This window comes from Andrena cerasifolii, chromosome 3, assembly GCF_050908995.1.
Source record: "Andrena cerasifolii isolate SP2316 chromosome 3, iyAndCera1_principal, whole genome shotgun sequence".
Taxonomy (NCBI): Eukaryota; Metazoa; Arthropoda; class Insecta; order Hymenoptera; family Andrenidae; genus Andrena; species Andrena cerasifolii.
In genome coordinates, this window is record NC_135120.1 from 4,770,947 (window position 1) to 4,789,045 (window position 18,099).

Below are 18,099 nucleotides of genomic sequence, written 5' to 3' on the forward strand. Positions count from 1 at the left end.
AATTATAGTCAATGTATCACGTTTTCACAAAATATTCATGAAAAAACATCAAGCAATACTTAGTGGACAAAAATTCATAAATAGTTGAAACAAAAATATTTACTTCCCGCCGATCTTTTTAGATTCTTCATTCTCACTGGTAGAACACGCAAGTTTTTGTCACGGTGACACATTAAATGACGAGCTGGTCATTCATATGCTTCAATATCGCGAATCGCAGCATAATTTATAACATAATACAACAATTAAAGAGAATTAGTCAACTAACCTCGTTAGTCAACTAGCCCCGGTCTCCCCTACGATGCCGACAAATGACAACTGCATCAAGATGGCGACAGGCGCGTTTGTCAAAAACGTGGAATGACGCAATAAATATGTTAAAAAGAAACGGAAATATTTTCACTGTTATACTGTGCCCCGTGTTACATTCTACCCCACCTGACCCTACTTTATTTTGTTATAATAAATTTCGAAACAAACTGTAGTTTTTAATTGAAGGAAAACAAATTGTAACATAGTACAAAATGTAAAATTATTGACAAGTTAATCTACACCAGTGGCAAGCAGAAATGTCAGTCCTAATGTCTGGATATTATATTTATTTATATGTAAGTAGCTGTAGTGCCACAAAATAAAGAGAAAGGAATAAAAGGAGAATAAAATCCTTTCAGTTTTTAAAACAATGAATTATATACTTCGTAGTTCTCCGATATGTAGCTTCTCCTTAACTGTTTTTTTCTCTTACGAACGAAAATACAAACACATTTTCACGACAACTAAATAAAATCCCTTTAAAATTACCTAAGGTTGTTGAAAAAGCAAATTGATTGAACTTAAGACGAACTATTACTATTACAATTTATTATCATTTACTAAATTTATAATCAATTTGATAGGCCGCATACAAGACAACAATATGGATGAAGATGAATATGACTCCGAACTTGATGATTTTATTGATGATGGTCCCGAACCGGAAACTGAAGACTATAGTAAATACATAAGTGAAATATTCGGGTATGATAAAAGTAAATATAAACATATGGACATTGAAGATGATTCAGCTATGGAAAGTAGTTTTGCGCAACAACTTAAGGAAGAATATGTGTCTACTAAAATAGGTAACAACAACAAATAACGCAATTATGTAACTGCGCATTTTCCGGAACTAATTAAATAAAATGTATTTTTAGGTATTCTGGAAGACTTGGAAGATATGCGCATGGAGGCTATGGAGAAAAAGCGAAAGGCTTTCTTAAAAAAGAAAATGAAATAATAATTGCAAGATTGTTTGTAAATTTTTATTAAATTCTATTTAATAAACTATTATCTGCTTATACTGTACCTAAAACATTACCTACAGTTTCTCTGATATTAATAATTGAATAGTAACATCGTATTTTATGGCTGGTGCAATTGTACTTTCGCTTCAAATTGCAAATTGATTTTCATAAAGTATATATACATATTACGCAAATTCCAAACTCTTTGGTTCTATTTTTTTTCCTCTAAATTTCGAATTCTGGGTCTCACAGAAGAAAATAAAAAGTACATTAATTGCTTAATAATATTTTATTCAATGAACATAGAATATTAATGGCGATGAAGATAATAAACAGAAAATTAGTCCACATGCATCTGTTGCTCGCTTTCACAGTTTACACAGTTTGTAATTACGTGACTGTACTTCTTGCACACATTTCTACAACATTTTTGAGAAATTGTTTTTGTTCTGTTATTTTTATGACTGCCACAAACATAACCAATCCAAGTAATGAAAAGCAATCAGAGACGAACACCTGAAACCTTAAATCTTTGAGGGGTGGTTTCACCCCTAAAAAAACACGTATATCTTAGTTTTCGGTCCTATAAAACATATCCAAAAATCAAAGTCATCGGTGAAATCCATCCTGCCGGGATCGAGCTTGCGCTGGCGTCTCTACCTCCTCGTAGTCCCCACTGGACAGCGTTCCGCGCCGCATCGCGAAGGTGAAAATTTTTGCACACACCACCTTGCCGGCCAAATGCTCGTGTAAGCGAAAGCCTGAGGTAGAGCGCGCCCTATCCGGGCCAAGATAGCTACACTAGTTGTAGCATGATGCAAAAATGTCCGCTGGAAGAATTCTTAACTGGACATGAATCCAGTTTGAACACTGTTACGTATGTGGAATTTTTCCATACGCCGCTCTCAACCACTTTTCGAGCTCGCGTCTGCGAAGGGAAAACGCCCTAAAATCCTTTTGCTTATCACATATCACTAAGGGGGGTCATGATCTCGACCATCTGGATCACGACCATGGGAACGGGAGTGACACGACGACGACCCCGAAGAATTTCCTTATATGGAAATTTCTAACGCATCCCCACTCATTTTAGGACTATATAAACCCTTTGGTTTCTACCCTCGACGGTTAAAAGCAGTACAGTCACGCGTAGAGTAACGTCGCGTCACGCTCGTACAGAGTTGACTAAATTTAGTAAGATCGAGCTAAAGTCTCCGTCAGAATCATAGTTGACCTCATAGAATCCGCGAGTTCGGTTATATTCTATTAGGCACTTTGAAATAGCCACTCGTACGCCCCGCATCGCTAGTGCGTCAACACCGAGCAAATTAGTGGTAATCTATACACATTTACTACACTATTTAATCGCAACACTTACATCTGTATAAAAATTGATTATTGAATACACGAATGGTGTTCACGTCTAAATCGAGTAGATTCGTTAAAACCCATCTTTTACCCAGCGATCCTTATAATATTAGTAGCACTCACCCACTGATACAACTTCACCGCTCGAGTTGTATCGAACATAAATTAAGAGTTACGAGGCATTACTAACATTTCCCGCGACTCCCTGATCTAGCATCAGGTTCGTTCGCAACCTTTCATCCAAAACAAGGAATCTTTACCAACCTAGTGGCTCCCCGATTTCGCATCGGGTTCGTCTACGTTTAACCCTCCTACGGCTCCCTGATTTCGCATCAGGTTCGTCCTCGCCGTCAATAATCCAAGGGGGTCCCTGATTTCGCATCAGGTTCGTCCGCGCACCTAACTAACAAATTCATAAACCGTATTCCTTGGGAAATACCCTTCTCGCCGGCCTCTCGCGTTGCCGCAGCCCCGGCTCGTAACAAAGTTATAACCTAGCGAGTGTCAAATAAGGTAAGTTGACAAAATTTGAGATGTCACGTGTTTTTACAAATATGTATCGTTGTACCATTGAATTGCAACCAAAAAGCAGCCTCAAACACAAGGTAAGTTACCGAAATTTAAATTGCGACATGTTTGTATATCATCAAACTGTTTTTTATTTGTATTTAAACTGAGGATTTTATGTAATATAAAAAACTTCAAAAAAGTAAAAAAAAATGGCCAAGTACATGAAAAAGTCGAGGACGGAAAAGAGTAATATAAACTAAATCATAAAAAAATAGGAGATAATAATAATTGAAGGGTTGGATGCAATAAGGAGACTAGGGCTCGAAAATGGAAAAAATTATTGTCCAAACGCTAAGAAAGATTGGAAAATTAACTGTTGTTAAACTGAATTTTAAAAAATATAGTATTGTAAAGCTTGTCACGACAGACATTTTTTCTATTTACAGTTTGTTTATCCAATCATTACTATTCGAGCTAAACATTATAAACAAAAAATTGTTCATCTTCCAAAATCATTATTTCTGTAAACATAAATTGCGATAACTTGAGTAAATATTAACGGATCGTTATGAAACTTAAAACATAACTTCAGAAAACTCTAGCGAAGCCGTAAACTGTATGCACAAACCCTTATGTTAACTAATGTAATAATATTTAATTAAAAAGTAATAGTAGATATAACCCATGTTTTTCAACGTTCGCCGTTAAAAAGTATCGAGGCAATTTTGAGGTACATATAACTTACAAGGACAAAGTTTTTCAGTTGCGTGCTAGAAAGTTATTTCATTAAATTCTTTATATTTAGTGGGATTATTACTAGGGACTGTAGCCATAATTAATTATTTTATATTTCGAAGAACTGTCTCTAAATTTGCTACATACTTGGCTTCGCCCGAAATTTAAATTCTGCTTTTCTGAATTTTTTTTTTTTTTTGCGAAAATAGTAACATTCATTTGGATTAGCCAGGCATAATCACCGCAGGCACATTTTGTGTTGCAAGAGTTTACCGTTCGAAAATTTGTATGCGACAGACAAACACACAAAACATGAACTTTCTGCTTTATATATTAAAATACATTACAGGGTATCCGCGGGAAGACTGGACAGCTGGATATCTCCTAAAGTACTGGAGATAAAAAATTTAAAAAAAATATGTAATTGAATGGTTCGAGGGGCTAATTTATTAGCCGAGACGATTTTTTTGTATTATTATTTTAAAAGATACGATGGTCAAGTTCGGTTTTTCAAATGGAACTATTTTTTTTGAACACCTGAGTTGATAGTGCGTTCCAAGACAAATTCAATAAGCTTTAATGTATACACTTTATTTCCACTGGTTTTTAAGATATTGCGCTTGCAAAATTACTGATTCTCACTGTAAGAAAACCCTCTGGAATAGCAAGGACCGAGGTCGGTCTTACTGGCGCCACGGGTGGCACTGCCTGTTGAAACTGATACCACCTGCCAAAGGTCTACGACAGGGTTCGCAGGCCCAAAAGCTGGACAATTCTTTTCCGTCAGAAATGCTACTTAGGTAGGTACATCTGCGGCATCGAGAAGCGCACCGTCACTTTTATTTCGCCCTTGCATCTACGCTCAGATGGCCAGTTCTTTTGGAAGGGATGTAAGTTGGATTGGTTAGGTTAGGAGGAGTGAAAGTTGCTACACTAAATTTCAACCATAGGGAGCAGATTGTATCAGAACCAATCGGATTTGCATCCCTCAAAAACGGCTGCTCTCTTGAAGAGGCCCTCTTCACAGAAATACCTCCTCCCCAATGCCCACCTTCTCTCGCACCGAATACGTCAACGCATGCTTTTGTTTTGATATCGAAACGCATGTTAATACTCGAGAGGACCATGCGTCGACAGCGGGCTATCCCTTTTCTTCCAGTGTCTCTCCACGAGGAGTATTGGCGGTGAATTGTAGGAGCGTAGATGTCTGGATGCCAGTTGTTGAATTCAGGAGGCGATAGAAACACTTTATTACAAAACACACATGTACTATAATTAAAGTAAATGCTATTCCTCTAGGGCAGGAGTCGCCCGACGCTCGTCAAGGAGATGCAGCCTGGTACACCGTGGCGAGGACAACCCCCCCCCCCCGCAATGCCCCACCGAATTTTATGGCTTTCGACCCTTGAGAGTGTTGGAGTGCCTATTAAGAACTGAGCAATCTTCGACTCCCGCATTTCTCACCAGATCTTTGCGAAAACGAGGCCAATTGATGATTCCTTATGTTTCGCCGATGAAACTGACACCAAGAACGACGTAATTCGGACGATAATGAAGGAAATTCCATCGAAAATCGATTTATATCATTTCAAGCTGACTTGACATGGTTAAAAATAGTCCGATTTACATGAAATTTGGTAGATCTTCATCGGAAAAGCATAAGGAATCCATTGGCGTCACTTCCCTTTCGACACGATGAAGAAAATAATTTCTTAATACGCTGCAATGGATATTTCACCCTCGACCGCGGGGGCCCGACCCCAATTCGTTACGTTCGGCCCAGGATTCGTACCTTTTTCCGGAAAAAGCCATAAAATTCGAGTGAGGCACTGCGAAGGGCAGCCCTCGCCACGGGTTACCAGGCCGCATGTAAAAATTTCATCTTACAATTTGCTTAGCATGTATACATACATGTTTTCCGCTTTTCGCTACTGATTACGGCTTTTGCAGAATTTATAGAAGAAAGTGAAATCTGCTTCAATACGGGCACTTGGGCATAGCTGGTCCGTGGGCCGACATCGACATGCGAAAATCAGGCGCACGGAGACCGCAAGAAGACAATGTAGGTATCATAATTTGTTGCCGCTGCCAGAATGGTCGTTTGTCGTGTAAAGGACCTCCGTGCAGTTTTCCTCCCACTTTATCTCACTCGCCAGTCGCGACGTCCGCAAAACAGAACCTTTTCTTTACTTGTGCTTTAAAAAAATACCATAACTGTTTCCTCATATGTACTCTAGGAATAATGAAAACAGACCTCAACGCAAGCGATACGCTCGGGTAGTGATCCTCTATGGAGTAATCAGTATAACCGCAGCCATTTTGGGGCAAAACCGGAAATAATATAACCTAAACATTCATTAAATCGTCTGCTTTCCAAGCAGATTGTTTATCTATCTCTTTCTATCCGCATTTCTGTCTCTTTCTTTCTCTGTTTACTTCCGCTTTTGCTCCAAATCGCAGCAACCAATCAGCGACGATGCACGTTGCTCCGATCACTGTTTGCGCCCTTTATTATAATACATTTATTTGAGATTATTGATGACCTTACTCTGAATTTTTATTCATAGTTTAAAATAGTTGCAGTGCAATTTGTAATATTTTATTTTAAAGTATATTTTCAACAATACCAGTAATGAAAATACCATTATGCACCTCTTGTCGACTTTCCGCCCTAGACAGTGGCCTAATTTTGCTTATAGGGACAAGCCAAGCTTACAGGCAGAGATCAGTATGTACATAGCCAAAGAAAGTACATATATATCGCGTCTTAGACTAAATAAATCATTTATACTTTTGAAAAATGAAATTCTAATATTTTCTTTTTATGCACATATTTGTAACAACTATGTCAAATTTCCTGAATGAAAGGAAGGCCAATCTCGACGTCCTTCGTACAATTATGTATATGCTCCGACTGCGCATGAATTGTTGCTTGGTTATATACACCCACCCCCAATTCTCTCCTAAAATATTAATAGGTACTCCATTATTGTACGTATGTATACGTAATATATGAAATGCATTACATACATATTATTTGCCATGATAATTACTTTAATATCTGGGTTCAATATGTTCGTGCGTAATAGACACCTGGTTTCTTTTGTCTGATAATGATCATGTAGAGGGCCAATCTGCATCCTCCTCGAACGATTTTCTTAAAGGGGACACTAGATAGCAAATAATAACAGAGGTGGATTATGTACTTCGCCCACACTTAATATGTACATTTGTCAATTGGAATGATATTTGCTCTTCGTACCAATGTTCAGATTCTTCCATCCCTTCCATAGTTCACCGCGTTTGCCATTTTTCTCTTTTCAGGCCCTGATTCCAAATCATTGGGAAAAATGCCTCATGCTGTTAACAAGTTATGTAGTATTAATCCTTACTGCCAAAAGCAAAACAGACCGTCATACATGCATAAGAAATGAAACTTATCTTTTTTCCGAAATTGGTGGACCAGGCCGTTTCTTTGCAGATCCTTTGACGTTGACCCTGTCCTTTCCCACTTGAATGCTGCGATGTTCAAGCGCCGTAAATCTTCCCAGCGGCCTGAAAATCTTGAATCTTTGTAGCCCTGACTTCTGTTCGAATTCTGTAAAAAACCGATTTTTTTTCATTTAGTCAGCAATATATACATACTTGAGAGCATCTTGTAAATGAATCAAAGTCTATTTCACAGCTTACCTTCGATGATTTCATTTCTTTTTATTCCGCAGGAAATGGTTTCGTTAATTTAAGATCGTGTCTTGTATGAATTCTGACTCGTCTTGGGCGTGCATTTGCAAGTCGTCAAATAGTTCCTGCAAATGCCTTATTCGCCCTTCTTCCGCTGAAACCTCATGATTCAAGTTTTTCTGTTCGATATCTTGTTCTTGTTCAGTTTCTGCTACCGGCTCTTCTTCTTCTTCTGTTTCTTCTACTGGCTCTTCTTCTTTTTCTGCTTCTTCTTCTTCTTCTTCGTCATCTTCTTCTAACAGTTCTTCTTGCTGTGTTTCCTTCTGTTTCTCATTGTCTTCCTTCGTTTCCTCTGCGGATAAAGTTTCTGTGTCCTCGCATGCGTTTATATATTCTACAAGTCTTTGTTCAGAAGGTTGTTCTTCTATTACTTCGCCAATGATGGCTTCCAGTTGAGCTTCTAACGCATCAGTAGGCTCCTCTTTCGTGTCTGGTGTGACCGGAGGGGTGATCCCCATAATTTTTTTCCAGACATTCGCAACATTTATGGGTTCGACATCTCCCCACGCTTCGTGGACGAAGTTTATGCAATCCTTTAAATCGTACTTCCGGTGAAATTCCTGTATTCCACCGGGGTATTCGAGGATTCGCCGTAACATTTTGTGGCGGAACGATCTTTTCATCTTTGCGATAATGCCTTGATCCATGGGCTGTAGAATAGAAGTGGTATTAGGTGGCAAGAACATGATCTCGAAATTATCGGTCTTGCATTTGGACGGTTCTATCTGATGTCCTCCAAAGTCATCCAACAATAGAAATATTTTACCACTTCCCCACTCTCTAATTGCCGTTTCCTCACGGCGGGCTTAAAATGGTTTTCATACCAATCCACAAATACTTTCCGGTCCACCCAGACACTTTTCTGTGATTTAAATATTACTGGTAACTGATTTCTTACATGCTTCAGTGCCTTTGGGTTTTTATATTTATATACGAAGAGGGGGGTCAGCTTGTGGGTTCCTGTTGCGTTAGCGCATAAACCCACGGTTACACGGTCTTTCTTTATCTTCTTTCCTGAGATCCTTGATTCTTTGCCATGGACCAAAGTTTTCGTGGGTGCAGCCTTCCACGCCAGACCAGTTTCGTCCATATTATATATGTTTTCTAACTGGACGTCCTCTTCGCGTATTTTACGTATAAAGGATGCTGCAAATTCTTCAACAGTCGCCTCATCGGCACTTCCTTTTTCACCGTAAATATTAACTAGGCGGATGTCGTGACGATTCTTGAATTTCGACACCCATCCCCTACTTGCCTTAAATCCTGTTGTTCCTGCAAATTGTGTCGCCATTTCAGTATCCTTCTCCCGCAGCAACAGGTCGCTGATTGTGTCCCCTAACATTCTTCGTTCTAAAAACCACGTACGAAGACGATTTTCCAATTCTTCGTATTTCGGTTTCCGCACTCTCTTCATTCTTCGGATATGGACACCCTTGCTGTCAAGTCGGTGTAACGCCAATTTTTTTCGCCGAATGCTGCGAACGGTCGTAGGATGAACACAATATGTCATTGCAAGTGCACTAACCGATTGACCATTATCAAGTTGCTGCACTATATCCAGCTTCTGCTGCATTGAAAGCGCGGTAAGTTTTTTTCCACGATTGCACGCCATTTCTTTCACTACACTTTTCAAACACTTCCACTACACTATTCAAACACCTTCACTACACTTTTCAAACACCTTCACTACACTTTCACTACACTTACAAAACACTTTTCAATTTCTTGAAAGAAAAAACATTTGTCACGATCACCTTACCTACTCGATAGAAGTCGATCGCGAACTGTGTGTGAACTTGGTGTCACCGGAGCGCGCGAACGGACGATCGCGAGTTGTTAAACCAACATTAGAACGCTGGCCGTTACGCGAAAAAAAATCCCACCGTCGCGAGGACTGTTACCAAGCGTTTGGCGCCTTTTCATTACGTATTGACATTCCATAAAAATAAACATTTAAATGAATGACTACAAATTGTACTATAACTTAAAATTACGAAGAAAATTTCGGAATAAAGATCATCAATAATCTCAAATAAATGTATTATAACAAAGTGCGCAATTTGGCAAAGTAGACCAGATTGTGCTGTTTGTTATAATACATACATGTATTTGAGATTATTGATGATCTTTACTCCGAAATTGACTTCTTAGTTTAGGCCCAATGAAGGTACAATTTGAGCTGTAATGAGGTACCAGACGCAGTAAGGAGTTCCTTCAACTCCTCGTCCAACACTTGTGACCGAGATAAATCGTCGTAATTCAACGATGTGGTTACGGACTCTATTCTTGATAACACGTCTGCCACCTCATTTTCTTTGCCACTAACGTGCCAAATATCAGTCGTGAACTGGCCGATTAAATCTAAATACCTAAACTGCCTCGGTGTATATTTATCCTGCTTTTGTTTAAATGCATACACCAAAGGCTTATGGTCGGTGTACACTGTGAATGTTCGACCCTCTATTGCATGTCGAAATTGCTTCACAGCCGAATATATAGAGAACAGTTCCCGGTCGTATGCACTATACTTTCGTTGCGTCTGCGACAAAGATCTCGTATGAAAAGCTAACGGTTCCCACGAATTTCCTTCCCGCTGCTGCAAAGTTGCGCCTAGTGCAAAATCTTACGCATCTACCATAATAGCGAGTTGTAAACTGCTTGACGGATGTGCCAATAACGCAGCATCGGCTAACGCGTCTTTTAGCTCTTGCAATGCGGTTCCCGTCTCAATCGACCATTGCACGGGGGCATCGCCTTTAACTTTCACCCCCCTTAGTAGCTTATTAAGCGGTGTTTGTAATTGTGCGGCTCTAGGTATGAATCTACGATAAAAATTTATCATGCCTAAAAATCTGCGAAGTTCCTTAGCCGTGCGTGGTTTGGGAAAGTCAATTATTGCCCGGACTTTATCGGTAAGTGGTTTCGTACCTTTCGCATTCACAGTGTACCCGAAAAATTTCACCTCTTTCACGGCGAAAACGCATTTACTTGGTTTAATAACTAAACCATTTTGATCTAAGCATGATAAAAGCAGTTTCACATGTTCTTTATGTTCACTCTCGTACTTTAAGCGGACCAAAATATCGTCTAAATATGCATAGCAAAAGTTAAGGTCCCTCAAGACGGTATCGATGAACCGCTGAAACGTCTGCGCAGCGTTTCTCAACCCAAATGGCATGACCGTATATTCGAATAAACCAAAGGGCGTGGTCACCGCGGTCTTTGGGATGTCGGCAGGATGTACCAGTATCTGATGATACGCGCGCACCAGATGTAACGTAGAAAATACTGTTTTCCCGTCTAACATACGCGAAAAATCCTCGATATGCGGAATCGGGTAACGGTCCGGTATCGTGCGAAAATTGAGAGGGCGAAAATCACCAACTACCCTCTTTTCACCTTCCCCTTTGTCAACCATGTGCAAGGATGAAGCCCATTGGCTCTCCGAAGGCCGTATGTAGCCCAGACTAATGAAGATCTCAAATTCCGTTCGCGCGATCTTAAACAATTCCAGAGACAATTTACGCGGTTTACAAAATGTCGGCGGCCCGGTAGTAGTGTTAATATGGTGGACTACCTCATGCTTAACCTCACGGCCTATCGTCGTCGGCTGCATGACGTCTGGCAACTCTGCCACCAATTGGTGATAGTATGAATCGCCGGTGATAGTCTTCCCCGATTCAACGCTCTCCGTGGCTACTTTTCCAATAGCAAACAGGGACGTAGTCCGGTCCAGAAGGCGTCGAGCTTGCAGGTCCACCAACAGCCCGTAGTAGCTGAGGAAGTCAGCTCCGATGATCGGCTTGGAGACGTCGGCGATCACGAACCTCCAGTTGAAAGCGCAGCGAAGACCTAGATTCAAGTTGAATGGTCGCACGCCATATGTGCTGACGATGGAGCCGTTAGCCGCAAACATTTCGTATGTTGATTTCGCGACTCGTCCTTTCACGCGCGTACGAGGATACACGCACAGGTCCGAGCCCGTATCGACCAAGAACTGTTCCTTCGTTTCTTGATCGACCACGAAAAGGCGACTTACCATCGGGCCGTCACTGATAGCCGCATTCAGTACCGATTCTTCTCGTTTCCCGACGAAAATCTACACCCAGGACGACACTTCGTCGCTTTGTCTCCGAATATCCCGTGGTACCAGCAGTATTCCTTTCCTGCTGGCGAAAGAGAACGCTTACTACTACGCGAACGCGACCGCCGGCAAGTCCCCCCGTCGAAACGATCTCACGGCCGTGTTCTCGATAACTCCGCGATTCTCAGTTCCAGGCGTTTCAATAAAGCGTCTGAAACCGTGTCTTGCGCCACACTCGCCACTTTCGTTCGTCCAGTACCTTCATGAATCTGATCACCGATTTCTGCCAGTTTATTCAACTACAGGTCCGGTTGCGCTGTCACGATAGCACGAGTCATGGCGGGTAGACGGCTGGCCCACAACTTACGTAGAAAATCATCCGATACGGTGGTACCTGCCAGATTCCGCATATGCCGGAGGAACTGGGACGGAGTTCTGTCTCCGATTTTTTCCTGCTCCAGGAGCTGCCGAATCCGTGCAGATTGCGATGTAGACAATCGATGAACGAGTTCCCTCTTCAACGTTCCGTACTTGTCGGTCGTCGGCGGAGCATCGAAAATATCTTTCACTTCTAACGCGTATTTGGACTCTAATTGGGGCATCACATAGTAAAACTTTGTGGTATCCGCCGTAATACCATTTATCGCGAACTGAGCCTTTATTTGGTGGAACCACACACCAGGTTACTCCGGCCAGAACGGCGGAACGCGAATACTAACGCGATTCACTACCGGCGTCACGGTAGAAACCGTAAGAGCAGCATTCGCAGTAGCGAAATTCGTATCGTCGATTGCATCACTACCGGTCGCGGAGGCTGCGTTATCTACGACTGACATGATTACTGTTCACAAAGTAGGTACTTCACTTAAAAAAAAAACTCAAAAACAATTCGAACTTGTGATCACGTCGGCTGTCACCACTAAAGGAATATGATTTGACTAAGTTCCCTTATTGAAATCACACAGTAGTTCCGTTTTTAGTCTTTATTTCGGAGTCAAATTGTGGACAAGATGTTAGCTCTAGTCAAGGTGTGGGCGAAGACTGATGTCTACCGGACGCACATTTTCCGGCAAGACACGCGCGACTAGAAATACTTCCTAATTGGTTGACCCGATGCCGTTGTCAACCAATCGGTACTTTTCAGGCCCAAAATCGCGTCACCTATTTCGCGCGTCTTTGGCGCGCTTCCACCGTAACGGGGGTGAGATTTAGCGGGAGAAATACTCCTGGCAATGCAGCGGGATTTCCCCCAGACCCCCGAGGCGCGTGACGTGCCGGTCGCAGGCCGCCCGGCCTCGCATCGTGGGTCCTTCGGAAACTCGAGGTACATGATACCCGCAATAACTATTGAGGCCGTAAACGAAAGTCTCGAAGGAAAACATGCTTTGTTGAAAATTCAATCACGAAAGGAACAGAAAGCGGCTTACTCAAAAATAGTTTTGCTGACGCGTGTGTCATAAACCATGCCGACCATTTGCACGCCAAATGTCCATATTTGGTTGTGCCGATGGCCGCTACATATTAATTAAACAATTTTATTAAACGATTTTATTGAGCTTCGATTCTCTGTTTGCTTCTTGTATGTTTGCTTCATATCTGAAAACTTAAATTTAAACCAATTTCACCAATCCACTGAATATGTATAACATAATTTAAAGGTAGAATTAATTAGAATATTTAATAAACATAGCATCCAAGGTACACCATATTTACTGTTAAAAATATGTATTTCTCTACATTAGAGTATAGATTAGCACTCGAATACAATACAATTTAGATTCATTCTTTGTAGAATTCTAAAAAATATGTTGTACCAAGGCGCCTGGGGTCGAGAGTTTGGTTGAAAATATCGGGGTGCTCCAGGTCGTCCTTAACGGTTGTCGCCCAACAGGCTCCAAAGGTTCGGGTGATAATGCCGGGACGACAATTTTCGGTTGGAAACCGAAGGTAGGGGATCGTTGCGGGTTAAAGAGTTGGAACTCACCGTAAGGTTAAAAAAGTTTATTCTCTCCCGATCTGGGTGACAGGCGAAGCGCGTACTCTGTCGTGTGTGTTCTGATTGTTATAAGCGTGTCGCTCGTAGCTTGTACGAGATGTTATAGCTAATTCGGGGCGAAGCGGGGACCAGAGGGGTCGCCGCCTTCGGTTCGCTCTTCGGAGTTTCAGTCGAAACGCTGACAGTGTCCGCGGGTTGTTGCCCGCGCTTTGGCGTCCGCGCGTGACATCGGAATGCGCGGTGGTTGTAATTGTTGGTCGTTGACTGGGTTACAACAACTAATTTAAGATAAAGAAGGTTCTAAACTCCTGTACATATTTTATCTGTACGATTATCAGTTGTGTGCTTGAAATTGTTGTCAGTCGTCCCCTTTACTTTACATAGGAAACTTTAAAGAAAGATGAAATATCGACGTTTACTGAAAAAAATAAAATTGAAATATTTTGTGGTGAATGGATATGGGCTGATGATATGGATCGTTTAAATTATCTTTCACAAACTCATTCCAATTATAGACCTGTTGAAACGTGGCGAGTGCAAGTATTTGATACAATACTACCCATACCGACAAATGAAAAGCATATACAATTTTTATACAGTTCGTTGCCGAGAGATAATGCGAATCATAAATGATTATTGTATGGAACAGGTCATTGGGTATGTAGCTATTACGATCCCCACATGTATTGATATTTCGTATGGATACGTATTGATTAGTCCATTTCGTATCGATACAACTGATATATCGGAGACGAAGTATCGATATCACCGGTATCGGCCTATGCATTCCTACCTTCATTTCATGTGACCTTTTTTTTAAATACCTTGCACAGTATTAATTAATATAATTTAATCTCTACGGTACTCATTACATCAATACGAATAGTTATTTTAACTGATGCATATGGTGTACATGCAAATGATCATTTATGATCGTAATATTTCAACATATTATCATTGGTATCGATGCTTTAATTAGAAATGGAATCAAAAAATGAAAATACTAATATACAATAAAATCATTTATTCAGTTTACATAGATAATATATAAAGAAATTTTGAATTACACATTTTGATCGAAATTCCAATCTTCGATGGATAGTGAGCCCAGAAGAATTAAATTTATAGTGTTACCGCTTCCCTTTACCTCTTGCTAGCAAATTTTGCGATTACCACCTGCAGGTAACAGCTCTTTACAAAATATTTCCACACTACACTCTTCGGTGACACTGAAATAGAAATAGAAATACATATATATATATATATATATATATATATATATATATATATATATATATATATATATATATATATATAATGTATTTTAATGATAATATAACAAAACCTTAGCAACTAATAAATATTTATGACAAAAGAATAATTAATTATAAAACATTAATAACACACTTCATTCATTCTATAAATTACAAATCCGCGCTCAAACAGGCATACCACATTCAAACACAAAACCCCACAACTACTCCCCCTAGAAATGAACGGTAGTTCTACGAACGAAACTTTTTTCTTCGCGCCGGAGTAGACACGGAACAATGGGTTTCACAATATATACTTTGACAATGGTTTGCGTCCGTTGTACATAATCCGAAGTAGGGATGAAAGCGGGCTTGAGTCTGTCTACGGAAATATTAATTCTTTTTGCATCAAACATAATAATGTATACACGCTTATTTAGCCTCTCGACGATTTCAAATGGCCCAGTATACGGTAGTTGTTTATAACCCAGACCTTTAGGGCGTCGAATTTTATCATCTCAGACACAGACATGAGATGAGACTTTTAAATCTTTATGTGCAAAGGGTATATACACTTACTATGATTGCGGGTGGGTTGCGGACGTAAGGATCTAACCTTATTTCTAATTTCGTGAATCAACATCTGCGGTTCCACAAAAAAAATCAACGTCTTCGAAAAATTTGCCAGGAATGTATAAGGAAGATCCAAATAGCATCTCTGCGGTGGAACATTTAATGTCTTCCTTAAAACAAGTGCGAAGACCTAAGAGTACCAAAGGTAACTTGTCCACCCAATCAGTTCCAGAACCAACACACATAATAGCGGTCTTCAAGGATCGGTGCCACCTTTCAATAATGCTATTAGACTGAAAATGGTATGCTGTCGTACGAGTTTTAGCACAACCCAAAAATTAGAGTAGTATAGCAAGGCGGGTTCTAGACCAGGTCCTCTGAGGGGAGCGCGGGGGGCGGGAGGAAGTGAAGGCGCGCGGCGGAGTGAAACATGGGCACGGGGCCTGCGGGGAGAGGAAGAGCGGGTGCGCGTGCATGAGCCGCGGAGTGGGGGTAGCCGTAATCGTGGAAGGTATCAGTCCGAGCCGAGCCGCCGCGGAGGCCTCTCCAGACCTGGCCCACCGTCGGAAATTTTTCAGAGGGAGGCATTGACCCCCAAAAAAAATCTCTTTCAAAACTTGGCCCACCCGAAAATTTTTTCAGACCTAACCCAGGGTGGGGACTGTTCTAGAAATTTGTTTCCAAACCAATATGCATCAGAAATTGTTTCGGACGATGTCGGGAAAGATCGGCGTTTTTCGACACCGCGTCTTCGAGGAAATAGAGACAGAGCATTACTTTAAAGTTAAAATTCTAGGAGGGAAAGAGACACCACTACATAGGGGATAGCTTGGGTCACTTGGCAGCGCGAATCATAGAAAGAATTATGCAGCGTCAGCAAATCTTAAAGTTAGGTGGCGAGGAGGATAATGGGTGAATGAAATGGAGAAATAATATACGTTTAAGATATATATATATATATATTGTTACAAATAATAATATGAAAGAATAATATGAAGGAATAATATAGAATATAATTTAACATTTTTTACTACGAGCATCATCCACAATATGATTGATTGCACATGCTAACAATTCACAATCGATCAATGAATGCTGTTCGAAGTGTTCGCTTTCAGAAATTAATTTTGCATAATCTGTTGGCGCGGTAGCGCTACGTAGAACGTCTACGAAAGTGGCATATTTACTGTTTACAGAATACATATTTTCAGTTAGCCACGTGTACATATGTTCAATGCAATGATTGTACGCGAATAGTTTATACATCGTGGCTTCAGTCATATATATGACAACGCGATTATCGGTGATTTTAATAAGTTGATCATCATGCATACGCGTGAACTCTAGTCGTAAATGATCAATTATAATGTGAGTTTGGGGCGATGTTGCGTTGCCGCGTAATCGTTGGAGTATGTCCGCCTCGTTTTGTAGCAGGAGCTTCCACGTAGACATTGAAAAGCTTAACTCGCTGCCTTTATTGTCGGCTATGGCGATCTCGACGTGATATAAATCCATACCAATGCGAATTCCTATAGTTAGACGTTTATAAGCTGTTGCAGTCAGTGGATAATCACGCCCTAGGATCCGTACGATTGATGGGTTCGGTGTTTTCATCGTTTTTAGCGATACGGATCCAGAACTGTAAGAAACAAGTACATGAAATTGATACTTCGGTCGTTTGCGTTCACAGTGAATGAAGTAAATGAAAAGTGCATAGTAACGCGTACATACCTCATATTGGATTGTTGATGATGTTGTTGTTGTTGCTGCTGTTGTTGGCATTTATTTGGAAACCCACCATCGTTGCCGGCTGCGCAGAATGAATCGTTTAAGCTGTGTTTGTACATTTTGATGTGCACTATATTTTTTATGGAGTACCGTCTGTTCCTTCAAAGTCACTGAGGCTACTGAGCGATTGATGGAATAGCGTCCAAGAGCTCGGCTTAAATAGAGGTGCAATTGGTTCCCCCACCACAGCATTTTATTTTAAAGCTACCAATTTTTCCATAATGTTTTCCAATCTTAACATCGCAGCATATCGCGCGATTGTATGTAATTTGAGCCCCACCTTCAAGCATAAAAGTCTCGACACGTGTTGAATGTAATATAATATCTGTGAAAGCGTCGAATCTTAGGATTATGCAGTGTCAGCAGAAACTGTGTCGGATGATTTTGCGCGCTAATTCGTCATACGCGCGAATCATAGAAAGAATTATGCTGTATCGGCAGAAACAGCACAGAACCATGCTGGGACGGATCGTCGTTTTTGCATGCGGTGCATTCGAGGGATGGGGGTACGCCAAAAGAGTTAGGCAGAGATACCAAACCATGGTATCAGTCTTAAAAGCGTGCTCCAAACTGCACAAAGCCTCAAATCGTTGCAACGTATTGCGCGGAAAAGACATATTCCATTTACAGCCATGGGAGAATTCGCGCAAGTAGAACGTCAATTGTTGGATCAATCTGCACGATTGATTTCACGCGAAGAGTACCTCGCGTGGGAAGAACGGTGCAACGAGTGCATCGAATCGTTGGAAGAACACAGCCGAGTGAAAC

The 18,099-nt window shown here is 40.8% G+C and overlaps 3 protein-coding genes and 2 long non-coding RNA genes across 6 annotated transcripts in view; 2 read left to right on the plus strand and 3 right to left on the minus strand.

The window, feature by feature from the left end:
* Positions 1 to 1,337, plus strand: part of LOC143366996 (protein SPT2 homolog) — a 131,123-nt gene extending 129,786 nt beyond the window's left edge. For both annotated transcript variants that reach the window (XM_076808569.1, XM_076808570.1), the window contains exons 6-7: positions 897 to 1,121; positions 1,194 to 1,337. In XM_076808569.1, coding sequence (XP_076664684.1) covers positions 897 to 1,121; positions 1,194 to 1,276 — 308 coding nt within the window. In that variant the 3' untranslated portion in view covers positions 1,277 to 1,337. The remainder of the gene's footprint in view (positions 1 to 896; positions 1,122 to 1,193) is intronic.
* LOC143367066 (uncharacterized) overlaps positions 1 to 18,099 on the minus strand; it is a 391,763-nt gene that overhangs the window by 346,083 nt on the left and 27,581 nt on the right. The window lies entirely within an intron of this gene.
* The window catches only part of LOC143367078 (uncharacterized), a 187,442-nt gene that overhangs the window by 141,957 nt on the left and 27,386 nt on the right, over positions 1 to 18,099 (plus strand). The window lies entirely within an intron of this gene.
* On the minus strand, positions 5,316 to 9,286 carry LOC143367051 (uncharacterized). Its single transcript, XM_076808667.1, has 4 exons — positions 7,587 to 9,286; positions 7,159 to 7,494; positions 6,950 to 7,066; positions 5,316 to 6,859 (listed from the first exon to the last, which is right to left on the minus strand). The coding sequence occupies exon 1, from the start codon at positions 8,321 to 8,323 to the stop codon at positions 7,631 to 7,633; it is 693 nt and encodes a 230-aa protein (XP_076664782.1). The 5' UTR covers positions 8,324 to 9,286; the 3' UTR covers positions 5,316 to 6,859; positions 6,950 to 7,066; positions 7,159 to 7,494; positions 7,587 to 7,630.
* On the minus strand, positions 16,561 to 17,697 carry LOC143367218 (uncharacterized). Its single transcript, XM_076808842.1, has 2 exons — positions 17,275 to 17,697; positions 16,561 to 17,182 (listed from the first exon to the last, which is right to left on the minus strand). The coding sequence occupies exons 1-2, from the start codon at positions 17,388 to 17,390 to the stop codon at positions 16,561 to 16,563; spliced, it is 738 nt and encodes a 245-aa protein (XP_076664957.1). The 5' UTR covers positions 17,391 to 17,697.

Excerpts from the sequence above, each read along its gene's own strand:
- LOC143367051 (XM_076808667.1), bottom strand. The coding sequence starts at position 8,323 with ATGTTCTTGCCACCTAATACCACTTCTATTCTACAGCCCATGGATCAA.
- LOC143367218 (XM_076808842.1), bottom strand. The coding sequence starts at position 17,390 with ATGTACAAACACAGCTTAAACGATTCATTCTGCGCAGCCGGCAACGAT. Across the intron at positions 17,183-17,274 it reads CATCAACAATCCAATATGAG|TTCTGGATCCGTATCGCTAA; the intron begins GTATGTACGCGT and ends TGTTTCTTACAG.